Raw genomic sequence first — 19,536 nt, forward strand, 5'->3', positions numbered from 1 at the left:
GTAGATAGGTTAGCTGCATTCGAATTGGTGAGAGTGAATCCCCACATGAAGCTGGACAGTCGTGAGTGGCATTAGAGGAGTTGACTTGACAAATATACAAAAGGAGACAATGCGCAATACAGGGTGCTGTATAACGGTCACAGTCATGGAGGGTATCGTTCATGCTACTTCCTCCCCAGGGCCATCTTGGTGTGAAAACTCGATTGGAAGTATTTGAACAGGGAGTTTTCAGAGAGCTGGACTTGTGCTGAGGATGGGCAACCGGTCTGAGGTTATGAGAGAGAAAAAGGTTCAAGATGAGGTGGCAGTTAGAGAGGACACCTGGATCATGGGTTTTTCTTTAAGTGAGGAGTGGTTGAAGTTTTGATCGAGGAAAGGATGATTCTTCAAGAAAATAAGTCATTAAAAACATCAGCTCGTATTTTGGCTAGGAACAAAGTTAGTTGATAAGTTATACAGCGTTTGAGTAGCAAAGTCACTGATTAAGACCTTGGAAGCAGTGAAGTCATAGCGAAGATGAGCAAGTAGCCATGTGTATAGGCAGGAAAGTTTAGATGGAGCATTAGATTGAATAGGAAAGGTGGACAGATATGTAGAGAGGGATGAGGCTACATTTAGATGTAGTTGGAGTCACTGCAGAGGGTAAAGGAGGGCATTTCGGTAAGAAATTCAGTGTGGCGATTAGGATGCTAGTTAAATAAAAAATATTTTGAATTAAATGGGAGTAACAAAATGGTGAGGTGCTGGAAGGGGGACAGGGCTCCAAGGATTGTGCAAAAAGCAAAGATGTGATTTAGTAGTGTGCGCTACACCAGCACTATACGAGTGGTTTGGATGGGCCATGGGAAGGAATGAATAACTAGCTGGAGATGTTTGGGTAAGGGAGAAGGAATTGGCACCCGTGAGCCTCGCTTCTTTCAGTGCTGATGCCATAGATTGTGGATGGTGAGGACCTTATTCACGTGGGAGCACTTTGGAAGATACTACAGAGCAGTTAATTGATTTGAAAGTAGCGATAGTGGAAGAGGTGAGTGGATGTGGAGTAGCATTGAGAAGTTAGCCATTGGCGAACAAGTTGGGTGAGATGGTCACAGAGAGTTGCTGCTTAATAGGTACTAAAGTGGATTATGGAGGAGAACATAAAGGTGTTGCAGAGGAGAGGCAGGGAAGTTTGTTCAGTAAGGACTTGAGCTTGTAATGTTGGGAAGAGAGAAGGTCTGTTGAAAAGCAGAGGCAGGCATGGCCTAATGAGGGGGAAGAACGTAAAATAGGACCAGGATGTGGCCCAAAGTGAAATATGGGAGAATAGGGCCTTGGTGATGGAGTGGCAGCCAGGATGGGCATGCATGTGGACACAGAAGAACTTAAAGTTACATGGACCAGAGACAAAGATCTTCCTTTCTTGGTCTCTCTCTTCCCAGTCAACACCAAAAAATAATTGATGAGTCATTCATCTCATTTGTTGGTTGAGAATTTGCTATGTATGATTGGCTGCTGTGTTTTTCTATTCAGTAATTGCACTTCTTTTCTGCATTGGAGAATAGATTGGGTGAGGGTAGATCTCGGAATTTAAAATGTTGAGGCAAGCAAGTGATTTGGAAGTATTTATGTGGGACATCTGTCAGATTAAATAGTTTGGGTAGAGTCTGATTGAGTAAGAAAGGAAATACTTTACATAGTGCTTCACATGCTTTTAATTACTTTGAATTGCACCAACTGTTAGGTAGGGAAATGTAGTAGCATTTTGCATATGACAGGATCCCAACAAACAGCAATGTGATGAATGACCAGTGCTAGTAATTGAGGGAGGAATATTGGCCTGGATACTGGAGGGAACTTTTTCAGTGACTGCAATGGGATTTTGTTTTTTCTTAATATAACATGAGTCAAGTTGACTTCTGAGATCACTGAATCCAGGATTGGTATGAGGCCATCACCAGGATGTAATCGCATATTGATTGAGGTTTACTCTGGATGGTGCATAACGCTGACCATTGAGTATTAGCACAATGTGGTTGCATTGCTAGGCATCTAATATTTAACTGATCAGTAGGTCTAGAACTTGAAATAATGACACACGTACCAAGCATGAAAAAATACAAGCACAAGTAAAATATATCAGAAGCAGACAGTCAACCTGAATGCAGGTTGCAAATATATTTGTGTTATGGATGCTGGACTTCGTAACATGTTTAAAAAAAAAACAGATTTTTAATGTAGTTTAAGATGGAGTCAGATAAGTCATGTGACCTCAACAACTGTGCTTACAACAGGACAGGAATCTTTGTTACCTGGAGAAAAAATATCTCACATTAAAACACTTTTTTTTGAAAAGCAGAGCCCACCAGATTATGACATCTGAAGAACAATGGGTTTCACCCTCCAGACTTTCAGATCGTAAACAAGGAGTCAGTGACTCTGAGAATGTAAATAAATGGCAGCTTCCAATAACTGGAAGCAATGGAAAGTCCTAGGTGGCTCTCTGTTGCCAGACTTGTGGACTTTGCATCTTGGAAAAGGATAATTGGCTACTGACTTAAGATTCAAGATAAATTCAAGAGATTTTCTGAAGGCAGACAGACTATAAGGAAGAAGACACAATGGTGACAGTCTCAAGGAAGGGAGAGATAGAGAGGAAACACTTGCTTTCAGAAGACTTATACAACAGAAGGCTGCAAAGACTTGAACCTGTTTTAAAAGTTGAGATTTGCAGAGAAGTAAAAGACCAACCAGATCACCAGGGGTCACCTAATTCACAGATGTCCAAGTCGAAAGTGCTCGGAGAAGTGAATGAAGAGGACACTGACTTTGAGAGAGGTCTGGGAGATCCAACCCATTGCAACTGGGAGGATTTTGGGACTGTTAACTGCAAAGATTTCACCATCAGGGATGACTGTAACGGAAAAGTGTGATGTGAGGTTTTCCAAGTATTTAATAAGTAAATAAAATACCTTTCCTTGTAATTCGGGGTGTCAGCTACTCAAAATGTATTATTTAGTTAATAGAGTTTTAGTTTAGTTATAAAAAAAAATTTAAAATGTGAAATCTTGTCATGCAATTCTGAAATTGGTCTAGGGAGTTCATATCTCTTGTAACGTTAAAGGTCGCACTGAGGTTTTAACAAATATTGAGGAAGCACAATGCATTTTCTGACATGCAGTAAGCACCAAATTGTTAATTGATGTTTCCTTTGCCTATTGCACCTGAAATCTGTTAACCCCAGCATCACCCTAAACTAGACTGGCTCTGCACACTCAATTTTGCAGACAGTATAAAATGTCAAACACCGGTTTCTGCAATGGGAACTGCTGTGATCTTGGAGCTCGGCCTATGCCCTCCACTGCAACTTTTAAATTACTCCGTGGAACTTTCAAGTCACTGATTGTCCCTGCTGCCCCAAACAAAGCTTGTTGAAAAACCCAATAGAGGTGCTGCCACTCCCCAATCTGAGAGCACCACCTGCAAGCCTCATGTTTTGTCTTGCTGCCTCTGGCCTTCTCTCATTCTGTCCTTTTGTTTTATTTCAATAACATACCAGCCTTTTGAAAGTCATGACAGATGAAGTAAATAAGGATTGTTGTAGAGCAACAAAAACAGAAATGCTGGAAATAATTAGTGGGTTAGGCAGCATATGTGGCGACAAAAACAGTTAATGTTTCAGGTCTCTGATGTTTCATCAGAACTGGCAAGAGTTAGAAATGTAATCAGTTTTGAGCAAATGAAAGGGGGTTGAAAGAAGAACAAATGAGAAGGTCTATGTTAGGTTGAAGAGCAGGAGAGATTAAATGACAAAAGGTTTCATGGTACAAAGGCAGTGGTAATGAGACAAGTAAAGAAACAAATGATGTGTTTGGTTTAGGTGTAAATGGCAGGAGAGCAGCTGTCCAAATGCAAAGTGAAGGGATGAAGAAAGAAACAAAAGAGGGGAAAAAACCAGTAAAAAGAACACAAAAAAAGGTGGCAAAGGTTATGATCTAAAATTATTGAACTCAGTGTTGAGTCTGGAAGGCTATGAAGTGCCCAGTTGAAAGATGAGGTGCAGTTCCTCGAGCTTGCGTTGCGCTTCATTAGAACTCTAGTAGGCCAAGGACAGAAAGGTCAGAGTGGGAGCAAGGTGGGGAGTAGAAATAATAAGCGACAGAAAGCTTGGGGTCATGCTTGCAGACTGAACTGAGGTCACCCAACCTGCGTTTAGTCTCCCTAATGTAGAGTAGGCCACATTGTGAGCAGCGAAGTTACTATACTAAATTGAAGAAAGTTTTCAACCACCCCCTTCACTTGCTCAAAGCCTATTATATTTCTAACCTTTGCGAGTTCTGATGATAGGTCACAGAGACCCGAAATATTAACTCTGTTTCTCTCCACAGATGTTGCCTGACCTGCTGAGTATTTCCAGCAGTTCCTGTTTCTGTTTGATTTCCAGTATCCACAGTATTTTGCTTTTGTAAATATTACTGTTTTAGAGGAAGTAAGATTCTTGACAACTCAAACGGTACATGATAAACCATAGTGTTGTTCATTTGACACATTTGCTGTGCTGAATTTTTTGATCATTTTCCCAGAAAGGTTAAAGCTTTTATTTACCATGCTGGCCAACAAATTAATATGCTGTTCTGTTTGCCAACAATTAAATAGCTAACTTATCTGTCTTTGTTTGCAGCTTTTGGACTTTTTGGACTATCATCCATTTTCATTCATCCCGTTGATTCAGAAGTCATTGGAGTTTGCTGTTAGCTACATATTTACAGGTGCTGGCGATGGTGTGGTGTTTGAACGGTTCATTGTTCAGTGCATGAACCTCATTAAAATGATTGTCAAAAATGATGCTTACAAACCGGCAAAGAACACTGAAGGTACAATTACTTCCATGCATGTTATTTTATTTCCTCCCTGCACAAGAAACTTTACTGTAATTCCTGTCAATTTGATTGCTTTAAATTGCATCTCCAGTTAATTATCTTGTAGAAAATAATTTGCAGCTGGATGCACAAGTTTGGCTTATGTTCAGTTGTGTTTTCTCGAATTTAACCATTGATTTCTGTCAGTGTTAAGGAATTTGTTTTCCAACATATCTAGAGGAATTTAGTCCTGTCGAGTGTTGCTTGAAGCTATTGCAACATAAATCATGGCATTAATCTTGGAGGAAGGTATTTATTAAATAAAACTGATTTTTTTGACATCAAACATTTTATAAGCAGCTGGGATAGTATCAATATTCAATTTTTTTGAAAATAACTATTCTGAAGCCTTTGCCCTGAAGTTCACCAAATTAATTAAGTATAATAGCAATTAATGCACTCATGATTTTATCATGTGATAAGTTATTACATCAAGTTACATTCATTATCTTAAAGAGCTCCAAGAGGTCACCCCTTCAGAGAAAAGAGCCCCAGATGGTTCAATATTTGCTGACACTTACACCCTCTCAGTTCTGTTATCATTCTAGTAAATCTTATTTGCACCTTCTCCAGTGCCTTTACATCTTTTTTACAATATGGTGACCACTTTGGATACTGTTGGGGGGGGATGGCCTCCCAGGGGAAAGCAGCAACAGCCAAGTTCGTGGCACCACGGATGCACTGCAGGGAAGGAAAAGGAGTGGAAGAGCTATAGTGATAGGGGATTCTATCGTAAGGGGTACAGAAAGGCATTTCTGTGGCCGCAAACATGACTCCGAAATGGTATCTAGCCTCCCTGGTGCTAGGGTCAAGGATGTCACGGAGCGGCTGCAGGATATTCTGAAGGGGGAGGATGAACAGTCAGAGGACATGGTACACATTGGTACCAGTGACTTAGGTAAAAAGAGGGATGAAGTCCTGCAACAAGAATTTAGGGAGCTAGGTAGCAGATTAAAAAGCAGGACCTCAAAGGTTGTAATCTCTGGATTACTCCCTGTGCCACATGCTAGTGAGTATAGGAATAGGAGGATAGAGCAGATGAATGTGTAGCTGAAGAGATGGTGCAGGAGAGAGGGCTTTAGTTTCCTGGATCATTGGGTCTGTTTCTGGCAAAGGTGGGACCTGTACAAGTTGGACGGGTTGCACCTGAACCGGAATGGGACCAACATCCTTGTTGGGAGGTTTGCTAGTGCTGTTGGGGGGGGGAGGTTTAAACTAATTTGGCAGGGGAATGGGATACAGAGTGGAGGTAGAGTAGGGGGTGATGCTCAGTCAAATACAGAAGAGAAACTATGTCATTCTGGAAGGCAGAGCAAATATAGACCTGTTAAGGCACAAGGGAAAAATGCAAGACTGGATTGCATCTATTTTAATGCAAGGAGTCTTACTAGTAAAACAGATGAGTTGAGGGCGTGGATTAGCACATGGGATTATGATATTGTTGCTATCGCAGAGACATGGTTGAGGGAGGGGCAGGACTGGCAGCTCAATATTCCAGGGTATAGAATCTTCAGGTGTGACAGGGGAGGGGATGAAAGAGGAGGTGGCATTGCACTGTTGATCAAGGAGTCAATTACTGCAGTAAGGAGGAATGATATCCAAAAAGGTTCTTCAATGAGGCCATATGGGTAGAACTTAAAAACAAAAAGGGGGCAATCACTTGGCTGGGAGTGTACTACAGGCCTCCAAACAGTCAGGAAGAGATAGAGGAACAGATATGTAGGCAAATCTCAGAGAGGTGTTTAAAAATAATAGGGTATTAATAGTAGGGGATTTCAACTTAGTTAATATCAACTGGGATAGTCTTTGTGTAAAAGGCTTAAAGGGGGCGGTATTCTTAAAATGCATACAGGAGAGCTTTTTGAGCCAGTACGTAGGAAATCCTACAAGAGAAGGGGCAGTACTGCACCTACTCCTAGGGAATGAAGCTGGACAAGTAGTAGAAGTGTCAGTGGGGGAGCATTTCGGAGATAGAGTCATTGAGTTACACAGCACAGAAACAGGCCCTTCGGCCCATAACTGTAAGATTTAAGGTAGTTATGGAAAAGGACAAAGATGGCCTGAAAATAAAGGTACTGAATTGGGGGAAGGCAGATTTCAATATGATAAAACGGGATCTGGCCAGAGTGGACTGGGAGCAGCTACTTCTAGGAAAGTCTACATCAGAGCAGTGGGAGTTATTCAAAGAGGAAATAGTGAGGGTTCAGAGCCAACATGTACCAGTTAAGGTGAAGGGTAGGACCAACAAGTTTAGGGAACCCTGGATGTCAAGAGATATAGATGATTGGATGAGGAAAAAAAAGGAGACTTATGGCAGATTCAGAGCACTGAAAACAGCGGAGGCACCAGAGGAATATAGAAAGTGTAGGGGGGTACTTAAAAAAAAAAGTAATTAGGAGAGTGAAGAAGGGACATGAAAAAACACTGGCGGGCAAGATAAAGGAAAATCCCAAGTTGTTTTATAAGTATAGTAAGGGCAAGAGGATAACCAGGGAAAGAGTGTGGCCCATTAGGGACCAAAGTGGCAATGTGTGTGTGGAGCCGGATGACATAGGTGAGGTTTTAAATGATTACTTTTCATCTGTGTTCACAATGGAGAAGGCCGATGTAGAGATCAGGGAGGGGGATTGTAATATACTTGAACATATTAGCATTGAAAGGGAGGAAGTATTAGCTGTTCTAGCGGGCTTAAAAGTGGATAAATCCCCAGACCCAGATGAGATGCATCTCGGGCTGTTATATGAGGCAAGGGAGGAGACAGCAGGGGCTCTGACACAAATTTTCAAATCTCCTCTGGCCACAGGAGAGGTACCAGAGGACTGGAGGACAGCGAATGTGGTGCCATTATTCAAGAAGGGTAGCAGGGATTAAACCAGGTAATTACAGGCCGGTGAGTCTAACATCAGTGGTTGGGAAAATATCGTAAAAAATTCTGAGGGACAGGATTAATCTCCATTTGGAGAGGCAGGGATTAATCAGGGATAGTCAGCATGGCTTTGTCAGGGGGAGATTGTGTCTAACTAACTTGATTGAATTTTTCGAGGAGGTGACTGGATGTGTAGATGAGGGTAAAGCAGTTGATGTAGTCTATCTACATGGACTTCAGTAAGGCTTTTGATATGGTCTCGCATGGGAGATTAGTTAAGAAGGTAAGAACCCATGGGATCCAGGGCAATTTGGCAAATTGGATCCAAAATTGGCTTGGTGGCAGGAACCAGAGGATGATGGTTGTTTTTGCTATTGAAAGCCTGTGACCAGTGGTGTACCTTGGGGATCGGTGCTGGGACCCTTGCTATTTGTAGTGTACATTAATGATGAATACATGAATATAGGATGTATGATCAGTAAGTTCGCAGATGACACGAAAATTGGTGTCTTAAATAGTGAGGAGGAAAGCCTTAGATTACTGGACGATATAGATGGGCTGGTAAGATGGACGGAGCAGTCGCAAAATGGAATTTAATCCTGAGAAGTGTGAGGTGATGCATTTTGGGAGGATTAACAAGGCAAGGGAATATACAATGGATGGTAGGACCCTAAGAAATACAGAAGGTCAGAGGGATCTTGGTGTACTTGTCCATAGATCACTGAAGGCAGCAGCTCGGGTAGATAAGGTGGTTCGGAAGGTTTATGGGATACTTGCCTTTATCAGCTGAGGCATAGAATATAAGAGCAGGGAGGTTATGATGGAACTGTATAAAATGCTAGTTAGGCCACAGCTGGAGTATTGTGTACAGTTCTGGTCACCACACTATAGAAAGGATGTGATTGCACTGGACGGGGAGCAGAGGAGATTCACCAGGATGTTGCCTGGGCTGGAGCATTTCAGCTATGAAGAGAGACTGGATAGGCTAGGGTTGTTTTCCTTAGAGCAGAGAGCGCTGAGGGGGGACATGATTGAGGTATACAAAATTATGAGAGGCATTGATAGGTTAGATAGGAGGAGACATTTTCCCTTAGCGGAAGGGTCAGTAACCAGGGGGCATAGATTTAAGGTAAGGGGCGGGAGGTTTAGAGGGGATTTGAGGAAAAACTTTTCACCTAGAGGCTGGTTGGTATCTGGAACACACTACCTGAAGGGGTGGTAGAGGCAGGAACGCTCACAACATTTAAGAAGTATTTAGATGAGCACTTGAAATGCCATAGCATCCAAGGCTACGGGCCAGGTGCTGGGAAATGGGATTAGAATGGTTAGGTGCTTGATGACCGGCACAGACGCGATGGGCCGAAGGGCCTGTTTCTGTGCTGTATAACTCTGACTTGAGAACTGGGCACAGTACTTCATGTGTGGTCTAACAAAGATGCTATACAAGTTTAATATGATTTCACTCCTTTTCAGTTCTGTGCCTCTAGAAATGAACCCGAGTGTTTGGTATGCTTTCTTATGGCCTTATTCACCTGCATTGCTGCCTTTAGTAACTTTTGTATCTGTACCTCTACATCCCTTTTCTCCTCTAAACCGTTTGGTTACTTATTCTTCCTACCAAAATGCACCACTTCACCGTTATAGGGTCATAGTCATTTAGGACACAGAAGGAGGCCATTTGGTCCATCGAATCGATCTTGGCTCTGCACGGAGCTATCCTGTCAGTCCCACTCCCCTGCTCGATCCCTGTAGCCCTGCAAGTCTATTTCTCTCAAGTGGCCATTCAACTTCCCCTTGAAGTCTTTGAATGTCTCTGCTTCCACCACCCTTGTGGGCGGCGAATTCCAGGTCATTACCACCTGCTGCGTAAAAAAAGTGCTTCCTCATACTCCCCCTGCATCCCTTGCTCAAAACCTTCAATTTGTGTCCCACAGTCCTTTTACCATTAGTTAATGGGAAATTTTTCCTTGTCTAACTTATCTAAGCCTGTCGTAATCTTGTGCACTTCTCCCTTTGCTCTAAGGAGAACAAACCCAGCCTTTCCAACCTAATCTTGTAACTAGAATCGTCTGTCCCTGGAGCCGTTATGGTAAATCTCCTCTGCTCCCTCTCAAGGACCCTGACAGTCTTCCTGAAGTGTGGTGACCAGAACTGGATGCAGTACTCCAGTTGGGGCCTAACCAGAGCTTTTAAAGGTTCACCATAACTTCCCTGCTTTTGTACTCAGTGCCTCTACTTATGAAGCCCAAGATCCCATATGCTTTTCTAACCACTCTCAAGATGTCCCAACTTCAAAGATCTATGCACCTGTCGCCCCCAGCACCCCCCCTCCCCCACCATCCCTCTATTCCTGCACACACTTGACAGCTGTGTCATTGAGTCTATTTGCCTCTCCCTATTCATCCTGCAAAAATACAACACCTTACACTTTTCAGTGTTAAATTCCATTTGTCACCTGTCTGCCTACTGCACTAGCCTATCTGCCTTGTTGCAGGCAGTTTATATTATCCCCACTGTTTGCCACACCTCCAAGTTTGGCGTCATTGGCAAATTTTGAGATTCTACTTTTGTATTCTGAGATCCAAATCATTTTTATGTATGTATATCAAAAAAAGCAGTGCTCCCAGCACTGACCGTTGGGGAACACCATTGACTACCATGCTGTAGTCTGAAAACAACCATTTACTACAACTCACTGTTTTCTATCCTTAAGCCAATGTTTCTTAGGCTGCGTTTGCTTACAACACAATCACTAGGTGGCGCAGTACTTGCTCATGCGTAAATGCAGCTTCATGCACTTTAACGTTACTGTCTGAGACGTTTTGGCAGCTGCCAATAGCAAAGATGGTGCTACTCAATATATCACAAAAATAAATGAAACCAAAATGGCCACTTCTGATCCCAGCAACAGGCCCGAATTTATACCAGTTAGCATTTTAAAAGATTTCGAACATTTTGGAAGTTTTAATAGATAACTCCTGGGAGCTCGTGTTCAGCATGAACACTGGCAGCGAGCTGCTTCTGTGTTGTAATAAGAGCCCAATCAACAACTTGATCCAGCATCACTTCAGTGAGCTTTGTGTTTAGATAGCTGCATGTGCGGGATTGTGTGTACATTTCAACAGAATCCGGGTCCTCACCCCTCCTTCCCCTCGGCTGTTTGCTCCCCCACTCCCTCTTGCTTGCAGTCTCCCTCCCCTCCCCTGCCTATCTTGTTGCTCTCTCTCTGCCCTGCTTCCCCCATGCGGGGAAAAAAAGGCTGAGATTGCGGGAGGGAGCGGGGACCAGTACTGGGGGCCACAAGCGGGAGGGAGTGGGGACCAGAGGTGGGAGGGAGCAGGGACCAGTAACGGGGACCAGAAGTGGGAGGGAGCTGAGTGAGGCGAGGTGGCGAGGCCGGGGATGACGAATGACTAATTTGCGCGGCAAGCCGAGTGCTGACGTAGGCTGCGCACATGCAACACCATACTGGCAGCAAGTGTCTTCTGCGCATGTGCGAAACTGAGAGCACTCTGATGACGTTGGCGGGGGGCTGCGTTGTTAGGAGTCACTTTGTATTTTAACATCCAATTGGACACTGACCCTCCTATTCCATGAGCCTCAATTGTGTTAACCAGCCTTTTATGTGGTATCTTATCACATGCTTTCTTAAAAGCCATATAAACAACATCCACCACGTTCCCTTCATCAATCTTCTGTTACTTCATCAAAAAACACAATTAGATTAGTCAAACATGATCAGCCTTTTACAAATCCACGCTGGCTGTCCTTAATTAATTCAAGTCTCTCTAAGTGTTGATATTTTCTCTGATTATTGTTTCCAAAACCTTACCCACCACTGATAAACTAACTAGCCTGTAGTTGCTCGGACTGTCCTTACACCCTCTCTTGAATAAGGATGTCACATTTGCCACTCTTCAGTCCTCTGGCACCTCCCCCGTATCCAGGGAAACTTATTCGTATTGAAGTTGCTTTGCTAATGAAAGACCATTTTCAAGTTTATGAATGTTTTGTATTTTGTCACATTCTTCCTATGTATTAACTACATCCCCAATTTGGTGGTGTTTGCAAGTTTAGAAATTGTACTCCCGAGTCCAAATCGTACATGTGAATTGAGCAGAAATGGTCCCAGCACTGATCCCCATGGCGAACCACTGCTCACTTTTCACCAGATCCTTAATCCCTACTCTGTTTTCTGTTTTGTAGCCAGATTGCTATCCATTCTACTACTTGCCTTGACTCCACTTGCTGTGACCCTAGGTACTGCAGAGTAGACTCAGGACTATCAAAGGCCTTTTGAAAGTCAAGATGTACAACGTGCATTGCATTACCCTTGTCTACTCTTTCTGTTACTTCAAAGCATTCAATAAGGTTGGTCAAGCATGATCTTCCCCTTTGCAGTCCGTACTGTGACTGCTCTTTATTGTATTTTCAGCTTCTGATGTTTTTGTATTACATCTTTGAGTAAAGATTCCATCATCTTTCCTACACTGAAAACAAGCTAGCTGGTCTATCTTGCTCGATCTCCCTTTCTAAAAAAGGAGTAACATTAGCTACTTGTCAGTGCTCTGGCACTATTTCCTTTTCTAATGAATTTTTTTTTATTCTTTTATCGGATGCGGGCGTCGCTGGCAAGGCCAGCATTTGTTGCCCATCCTTGACAACTGAGTGGCTTTCTAGGCCATTTCAGAGGACAGTTAAGAGTCAACCACATTGCTGTGGGTCTGGAATCATATGTAGGCCAGACCAGGTAAGGATGGCAGATTTTTATTAATTAATTGGATTTAAATTCCACCAGCTGCCGTGATGCAATTTGAACCCATGACATTAGCCTGGGCCTCTCGATTACTAGTCCAGTGACATTACCACTATGCCACCGTCCCCCTGGAGGTATGTAACAGTGTCTCTGCTATCTCTAATAAAGCTGCAAGTGCGATTGTAGCTTGGAAAGTGGCTGTTCTGTTCAACCTGAGGTAAGTCATAAGGGATTTAGAACGCAAACGGTACTTGCTCTCTTCTGATTCGGTGCATGATACAGTTAAGAGAAATGTAATGTTACAGTAAATAAAATGAACCATCTAAATTTTGCAATGAAAAAGTAATGAGGGTTGATCTGTGAAATATACATGTAAATGGTGTGAGGGCAATGAAAAGGTTGAAGCATTCTGACAAAGTCTTTATTCTTATGATTTATGAAAGCAAGCAGAGTCATGATAAAATTATAACCTAATTGTTAAAGAATCTTATTTTGTGCAGCAAACCTCTTCTTCACATCTATGCTGCAATGTGAAAAACTCCTGACAGCTTCTGTTTGTTACTTGTCTAGTAACATCAGTTGTTTTTGTTGATTCTTATACATAGTATGCATTCATTACCTGAAAAATAATAGTGTGTTGGAATTACGTTGATTGAAAACATGTTGCCTACATTAGGTTACTGTGGGGTTTGATGCTGAATATATATGTAACCCGCTACTGATTCAGACACTTAGAATGACATTTTGCCCATGGGGGTAAGATTAGAATTTAATCTTGGGCGGTGCTTATTTTCATAAAACTGAGCACACCGAACAAATTAAGGCAGGGTCCAAGATGTAAACAATTGGAAAGCTAGTATCATTAAATATTTGGTGGTGAAAATAAACCTTAGGTAACTGCGAGGAACTCATGGATGACTTTGTCGTTAAGATTGAGAGAGTCACAAATGACAACCTTAGCTTTTTTCTATTCTTTGGGATATGGGCGTCGGGCATAGCCAACGTTTATTGCCCATTACTAATTGCCCTCAAGAAAGTGTTGATGAGCAGCTGCCCTGAACCACAATAGTCCTTGTGGTGTTGGTACACCCACAGTACTGTTGATGTAGGGAGTGCAGATTGAAAGCTGAGTGTGGAGATTCAAGTTTGGTAAGGGTGGGGGAGGTGCTCCTTTTTGCTACTTTTTTAACACTCCAGTATTTGGTTCTTGCTTCGGTCCACTGGACGGAGCTGTTTGGTGAGTACCTGGTAAGCTATTCTACTTATAATAAATAGTCTGTAAAGTTAAGGTATGGCAGGGCAGCTCTGCTGAGTGGAATGTATATTCTGTGGCATGTGGGAAGTCATGGATGCACCATGTGCCTGAGACACACACATCTGCAGGAAGTGTCACTGGCTCAGAAGCTTGAGCTTTGGGTTTCAGAACTCGAGCAGCAGCTGGAGTCACTGTTGTGCATCTGTGAGGCGGAGGACTACATGGAAAGCATGTTTAGGGAGGTGGTCACACTGCAGGTTAAGAGCATGCAGGCAGGTAGGGAATGGGTGACCGCCAGGCAGTCTAAGAGAACCAGGCATATAGTGCAGGAGTTCCCTGATATGATCTCACTCGCTATTCGGTTTTCCATTTTTGATACTGGTGAGGGTGATGGTTCCTCAGGGGAGTGCAGTCAGAACCACAGTTGGCTCAGCTGCACAGGAGGGGAGGAACAAGAGTGGAAGAGCAGCAGTGATGGGGGATTCGTTAGTTAGGGGAACAGACAGGCGTTTCTGCAGCAGTGAGCGTGACTCCAGGATGGTGTGTTGCCTCCCTGGTGTCAGGATCAAGGATGTCACAGAGCGGCTGCAGGACATTCTGCTGGGAGAGGGTGAACAGCCAGAGGTCGTGGTCCACATTGGTACCAATGACATAGGTAAGAAGGGGGGTGAGGTCCTGAAAGCAGATTTTAGAAAGCTAGGAAGGAGATTAAAAAGCAGAACCTCAAAAGTAGTAATCTCAGGATTAATCCCAGTGCCACGTACAAGTGAGCAAAGGAATATGGGAATTGAGCGATTGAACACGTGGCTGAAGAACTGGTGTAGGGGTGGGGGCATCAGATTTCTGAGACATTGGGACTGGTTCTGGGACAGGTGGGACCTGTACAAGATGGGCGGGTTGCATCTTAGCAGGACTGGGACGAATCTCCTCGCAGGGAGATTTTCTAGTGTTGTTGGGGAGGGTTTAAACTAAATTGTCGAGGATGGGAACCTGAGAGGGAGCTCAGATTGGAAGGAAGCAAAACTAGTAACTTGCTGGGTGTGGGAACCAGGAGCAAGTATCAGAGGAATACCAAGGTGCACAGAATGCTGGGGGAGATGGATAGCCCAAGACTAGGCAGTAGTAAGTTATCAAGTGGGGTCAGAGTACGGGAGAAAGTAATAAAGTCTGAATCAGTGTTAATGTGCATGTATGTGCAGTTAATAAGACTCGTGAGGTACAGGCGCAAATTGCCATGTGGAAATATTATGTTGTGGCTAAAGCAGAGACCTGGCTGAAAGAAGGGCAGGACTGGGTGTTAAATAGTCCTGGATACAAGGTGTTCAGGAAAGATAGGAAAGGGAAAAAAGGGGAAAGGGTGGCGGTATTGATTAAGGAGAGCATTTCAGTGCTGGAGAGAAAGGATGTCCGAGAGGGGTCGGGGACAGAATCAATTTGGCTTGAGCTAAGGAACAAAAAAGGTGCGGTTACATTGCTCCATGTTGTTTATAGTCTACCAGCAATTGGGAAGGACGTGGAGGAACAAATTTGCAAGGAAATTACGGACATGTGCAAAAATTATAGGGTAGTTATAATGGGAGACTTTAATTATCCAAACCTAGACTGTGATAGTAGAAATGTAAAGGGCAGTGAGGGGCAAAAGTTCCTCGAGTGTGCTGAGGAAAATTTTCTACAACAGTATGTTGCTAGTCCAATGAGAAACGAGGCACTGCTAAACCTGGTTCTTGGGAATGAGGTGGGCCAAGTGGATCAAATATCAATTGGAGAGCATTTAGGGGATAGTGATCATTGTATCCTAAAGTTTAGGCTGACTATGGAAAAGGGCAAAGAGCAATCCAGGGTAAGAATGATTAAACAGGGGAAGGCCAACTTCAACGGGGTAAGAATGGAGCTGGGGCAAATAAATTGGAGTCAAAAGCTGGCAGGAAGACTGGTAGATGAACAATGGGCTACCTTCAAAGAAGTGAAAGTTCGGGCACAGTCAAAGTATGTTCCCTTGAAGGGGACAAGTAAGGCAAACTAATCCAGAGCTCCCTGGATGACAAAAGAGGTAGAGATTAAGATAAAGAAGAAAAAGTGTGTTTATGACTGATGCCAGGTAGAAAATATTATTGAGAACCAGGTTGAATATGTAAGGTCCAAAGGGGAAGTGAAAAATCAAATAAGAGAAGCAAAGAGAGCATGAAAAGAGACTGGCAGCTAGCATTAAAGGAAATCCTAAAGTTTTCTATAGGCATATAAATAGTAAAAGGGTGATAAAAGGAGGAGTGGGGCTGATTATGGACCAGAAAGGGGATTTACATATGGAGGCAGAGGGCATAGTTGAGGTATTAAATTAATACTTGGCATCTGTCTTTGCCTGGGTTGCATCTTCTTCCTTGGTAATGTTGATAGAGGAGGTAATTCAGACACTAGAGGGGTTTAAAATTGATAAAGAGGAAGTATTAGATAGGCTGTCCATACTTAAAGTGGACAAAGCACCAGGACCAGATGAGATGCATCCAAGGATACTGAGGGAAGTGAGGGTGGCAATCGCAGAGGCACTGGCCATAATTTTTCAGTCTTCCTTAGCTCATGGAATAAAAGGGACAGTAGCAACATGGATATGAAATTGGCTGAGTGACAGGAAACAAAGAGTAGTCGTTAATGGATGTTTTTCGGGCTGGAGGAAGGTTTGTAGTGGAGTTCCCTAGGGATCAGTGTTGGGACCCTTGCTTTTCCTGCTGTATATTAATGACCTCGACCTTGGTGTACAAGGCACAATTTCAAAGTTTGCAGTGATACGAAACTTGGGAGCATTATGAACTGTGAGGAGGATAGCGTTGAACTTCAAAAGGACGTAGACAAGTTGGTGGAATAGGCAGACAGGTGACAGATGTAGTTCAATGCAGAGAAATGTGAAGTGATTCATTTTGGTAGGAAGAACATGAAGGGACAATATAGAATAGAGAGTACAATTCTAAAGGGGGTGCAGGAGCAGAGGGTGCATATGTGCATTAGTCATTGAAGGTGGCAGGACAGGTTGAGAGAGTGGTCAATAAAGCATACAGTGTCCTGGGCTTTATTAAGAGAGGCATAGAGTACAAGAGCAAGGAAGTTATGTTGAACTTGTATAAGACACTAGTTTGACCTCAGCTGGAGTATTGCGTCCAGTTCTGGGCATCGCACTTTAGGAACGACGTGAGGGCATTGGAGAAAGTGCAGAAAAGATTTACGAGAATGGTTCCAGGGATGAGCAATTTCAGTTATGAAGATAGATTGGAGAAATTAGGACTGTTTTCCTTGAAGAGAAGGCTGAGAGGAGATTTGATAGAAGTATTCAAAATCATGAGGGGTCTGGACAGAGTAGATGGAGAGAAACTGTTACTGCTCGTGTGAGAATTGAGAACGAGAGGGCACAGATTTAAAGTATTTGGTAAGAGAAGCAAAGTGACAGGAAAAACTTTTACACACAGCGAGTGGTTAAGGTCTGGAATGTACTGCCTGAGAATGTGGTGGAGGCAGGTTCAGTTGAAGCATTCAAAAGGGAATTCGACAGTGCGGACACGATGGGCTGAATGGCCGCCTCCTGCACTGTAACAATTCTGTGATTCTGAGAGTTGCAATGACACTAAAGGAACACCAATATATTTCCAAGTCAGGATGTTATGCAACTTGCAGGTGGTGGTGTTCTTATGCGCCTGCTGCCTTTGTTCTTCTAGCTGGCAGAGGTTGTGTGTTTGGAAGGTGCTGTTGAAACACCCTTGGCAAGTTGCTGCAATGCATCTTTTAGATAGTACACACTGCTGTTGTAGTGCACCGGTGGTGAAGGGAGTGAATGTTTAAGGAGGTTGATTGAATGCCAGTCAAGCAGGGTGCTTTGTCCTGGCTGGTTTCTAGTTTTGTGTGTGTTGTGGGATTTCCGCTCATCCAGGCATATGGGGAATATTCCATCACATTCCTGAATTGTGCCTTGCAGATTGTGGACAATCAGGAGATGAGTTACTTGCTGTCGAATTCCCAGCCTCTGACCTGATGTTGTAAAGACAGTATCTATGTGGCTGGTCCAGTTAAGTTTTGGTCAGTATTGATGGTTGGTGATTTGGCAATGGTAATGTTGTTGAACATCAGCAGGAGGTGATTAGACACATGTCGAAGATGGTATTGCTCGCCACTTGTTTGGTGCGAATGTAACTTGTCACTTATCAGCCCAAGCCTGAATGTTGTACAGATCTTGCTGCATGGACTGCTTCATTATTCAAGGAGTTTCAAATGGAACTGAACACTGTGCAATCATCAGTGAAAATGCCATTTATGATCTTAGGATGGAGGGAAGGTCATTGATGGAGCAGCTGAAGATGGTTATGCCTCAGACACTACTCTAAGGAACTCCTGCCATGATGTCCTGGGCTGAGATGATTGGCCTCCAACAGCCATCTTCCTTTGTGCTAGGTATGATTCCAACCAGTGGGGAATTTTCCCACAGACCTCAGTTTTACTTTGACTCCTTGATACCACACTTGGTCAAATGCTGCCTTGATGTCAAGGGCAGTCACTCTCACTTGGAATTTGGCTCATTTTTCAAATAGATATTAATCTCAGATGACCCCAATCAAAAACTAAGGCCACCCTGACTTCAGTCATTGAGCTCCAATACGTTGATGATGCTGCAGTAAGTTCTGTGTCGGAAACAGAGCATCAGAGAATCGTCGATTTATTTATTGAGGCGTATGGGAAGTTGCGACTTAGACTTAACGTTCAGAAGAACAAAGTCCTCCATCAGCAAGCTACAAATGCACACGCCTCATTCCCATTGATTAGGATTCATGATGAGTGCCTGGAAAATATGGAACTCTTCCAGTACATTTGAAGTTGTCATTCGCAGGAGGCTGACATTGATGAAGAAATCCAGCATCACCTGAAATATACTCGTGTAGCCTTTGGCCACCTGAGGAAGTGAGCTTTTGAAGATCGTTACATCAAAACTGAAACCAAGCTCATGGTCTACCATGCGGTCGTGAATTTATGGGGCTGAGACTTGGACAACCTATTCGAGGCACCTCAAAACACTGGAGTCCTATCATCAACAATGCCTGCGGAAAATCCCACATATCAATTCGGGACAGGCTCACTAACATCAGTGTCCTCTCACAAGCAGGCACCACAAGCATTGAGGCTATGATTGTCCACCATCAGCTTCGTTCGGTTGGCCATCAGGTCATCGTCTTCCAGCTCAGACAAGGCAGACGCACCAGAGGAAGGCAGAAGAAGCGCTTCAAAGAAGTGCTGAAAGCCAATGTGAAGAAATGCAACATTGACATCAACTCCTGGGAGACCATCTCCCTGGACTGAACCAGGTGGAGGCATAGTCTGTGGGAAGGATTTGAGACTCAACGATGACAAAATGAAGAGGAAAAGCGAGAGCGGCGAAAAGAACAAGCCATGACCTGAACTACTGATACACGACCAGACATCCCACATGACAACAAATGGCCCACATGCCAAAAAGCCTGTAGATCCCGAATCGGCATCTTCAGCCATCGTCGGCCTCAAGGAAGATGATCATCTTCGCCTGTGAGAGATAGCCAATAATAATCCTTCCTTAGGTAAGGAGACCAAAACTGTACACAATTCCTCAGGTGCGATCTCACCAGCGTTCAAAACAATTGCAGCAAGTCTTCTTTACTCCTGCACTCAAATCCTCTTGCAGTAAAGGCAAAGATACCATTTGCTTCCTTATTGGCTGCTGCACCTGCATGTTAGCTTTCAGTGACTTATGAAC

At 43.4% G+C, this 19,536-nt stretch overlaps 1 protein-coding gene across 4 annotated transcripts in view; it reads left to right on the forward strand.

The window, feature by feature from the left end:
- ipo11 (importin 11) overlaps window positions 1–19,536 on the forward strand; it is an 837,351-nt gene that overhangs the window by 208,462 nt on the left and 609,353 nt on the right. For all 4 annotated transcript variants that reach the window (XM_068034109.1, XM_068034083.1, XM_068034101.1 and 1 more), the window contains exon 10: window positions 4,661–4,853. In XM_068034109.1, the coding sequence (XP_067890210.1) occupies window positions 4,661–4,853 (193 nt within the window). The remainder of the gene's footprint in view (window positions 1–4,660; window positions 4,854–19,536) is intronic.

The sequence above is a fragment of the Heterodontus francisci genome, chromosome 1 (genome assembly GCF_036365525.1).
Source record: "Heterodontus francisci isolate sHetFra1 chromosome 1, sHetFra1.hap1, whole genome shotgun sequence".
In the NCBI taxonomy this organism is placed as follows: domain Eukaryota; kingdom Metazoa; phylum Chordata; class Chondrichthyes; order Heterodontiformes; family Heterodontidae; genus Heterodontus; species Heterodontus francisci.